General features: G+C 54.0%; 1 protein-coding gene across 1 annotated transcript in view; it reads right to left on the minus strand.

Moving 5' to 3' along the window:
- The window catches only part of CENPO (centromere protein O), an 11019-nt gene extending 9202 nt beyond the window's left edge, over positions 1-1817 (minus strand). The window contains exons 1-2 of the mRNA XM_018566824.1: positions 1754-1817; positions 867-1083 (exon numbers count right to left, since the gene is read on the minus strand). Coding sequence (XP_018422326.1) covers positions 867-1083; positions 1754-1784 — 248 coding nt within the window. The 5' untranslated portion in view covers positions 1785-1817. The remainder of the gene's footprint in view (positions 1-866; positions 1084-1753) is intronic.
- Positions 1818-1899: the final 82 nt, after the last annotated feature.

The following is a 1899-nucleotide window of genomic DNA, read 5'->3' on the forward strand; positions in this document are numbered from 1 at the left end:
GGGGGGCGGTGTAGCAATACAGTGTAGGTATAACAAGGGGATCCTCCTGGTCTCCCATTGACGTTGCTGCCTGACCCGGGTGAGTGTGCTCGGCCGGGGCGCAGATCTTTCCTCACTACAGGATCACACAATATGGCACCCTGCTCCTTATCCTCTCCTCTGGAAGCATTGCTCAGGACCCCTTCACTGCTGAGAGAAGCCAGCCCCGCTCTCCGACAAACAGGATCACACAATATGGCACCCTGCTCCTTATCCTCTCCTCTGGAAGCATTGCTCAGGACCCCTTCACTGCTGAGAGAAGCCAGCCCCGCTCTCCGACAACAAATTATTAAAGGAGAACTATGGGGTTAGGGATTTCCCCCATAATTCTCCTTAGGGTAACGGGAGGACACAAACTAGCGTCCTTCCGTCACCCTAGGCTCAGTATATAGGGAGCTACAGCTCTCGGTATACTGAGACGCCGCAGCTGAAGCGGATCCCGACAATTGTGCCGGGATCCGCCCAGCTGGGTGAGTGACAGCTGGCCCTGCCTATCTAGAGGCAGTCAGCGCTGGAGGATCGGAGCGGGGAGGGGGGAATCCAGTCCTGCCTATCAGTGTGCGAGTGACAGTCAGACATCCCCCATAAATTACACTGCACCCGCGGCAGCTGCCTCTCCTGCCCTCAAAGCTTGTCCTGCCCCTGCATGCCCCCAGCACTGCATCCTGGGAGGAAGGGGAGTCCCGTTTCCTGATACTCAGAAGTGCCGGGTATTTCACTTGGCAAACGGGGCGAGCTCCGGGGCGGTAAGTATCAACGGCAAGGGCTAGGATAATGAACGGGTTACTCTGCCCCCGAGAGACTCTCATTCATTTCATCTCCATGACAGGTGCACTTTGAGGGGGTTTCCAGCCAACAACAAGAAGCTTCTCACCGTCTCGTTCTGCAGCCGCACCCGTCCCCGGAGTTCATCGCGCTCCCTCTGCAGACTCACAATCCGGTCTCTCTTCTCCTGCAGGTCCGCCTCTTGCTGCCTCTTCTGATCTTGTTTCTGAGCCAGGTTCTGGGACAGGGACTCCAACCGCTCCAGATGGGTCATCACACCTTCATGATATGGGTCATGATACAGATCAGAAGAGAAATGAATGCGTGCATTACCCCCTGCCCCCCCATGATACGGATCAGAAGAGAAATGAATGCGTACATCCCCCTCCCCCATGATACAGATCAGAAGAGAAATGAATGCTTTGCCTATATGGACAGACTGCTAAGCTTTGTACCAATCCTGCCGGGGTTCCTATTCTGGGCCCCTGTCACTGCACCCCAATATCAAATCATCTTCTAGTGTCTTAATGTTGGAGGAAAAACAATAAAAGTAACCAGATAACGGCCTAGAGAGTATAGGGATGTATAGTAGGTGCCATAGGGCCACAGGTCGGACACTAGGGGTCCAGAGGATGATGAATTAGGTGAATTAGTTGCCTTACTCCTGGCGGTCATACCACGCAGGACTGCTGGTCCTCTCCACTGTACGTGATGACATCGGAGAGCTGTGATTGGTCGGGAGGCCGAGAGGAACGGATTCAGGAGGACCAGTCTTACCAATATGAGGAAGGTCAGTTATTTCTATCCCTCCTAGAGGAAAGGAGCATGCAGTGTGGGGAGGGGCCTAACGCAAGGCTTGGAATTCCTCCAGGCCAGAGTTCAGCAGATTTCTGATGACCCGTTATGGTTGATCTGCATCTACAAATGAAAAAGAAAGTCTCCGCCTTACCTTCCCGGAAGAGATTCTGGACCTGCTCCATGATTCCCACCCGTCCGGTACCACGTCCAAGGTCCGTATGTGCTGGGAGTTATCTGACAGACACAGTGAGGGTACAGAGATCAGTATGAGAAGCTAAGAACTGCCCCCCCCCCCCA

The sequence above is a fragment of the Nanorana parkeri genome, unplaced genomic scaffold, assembly GCF_000935625.1.
Source record: "Nanorana parkeri isolate BGI_ZX_2015 unplaced genomic scaffold, ASM93562v1 scaffold980, whole genome shotgun sequence".
NCBI lineage: Eukaryota > Metazoa > Chordata > Amphibia > Anura > Dicroglossidae > Nanorana > Nanorana parkeri.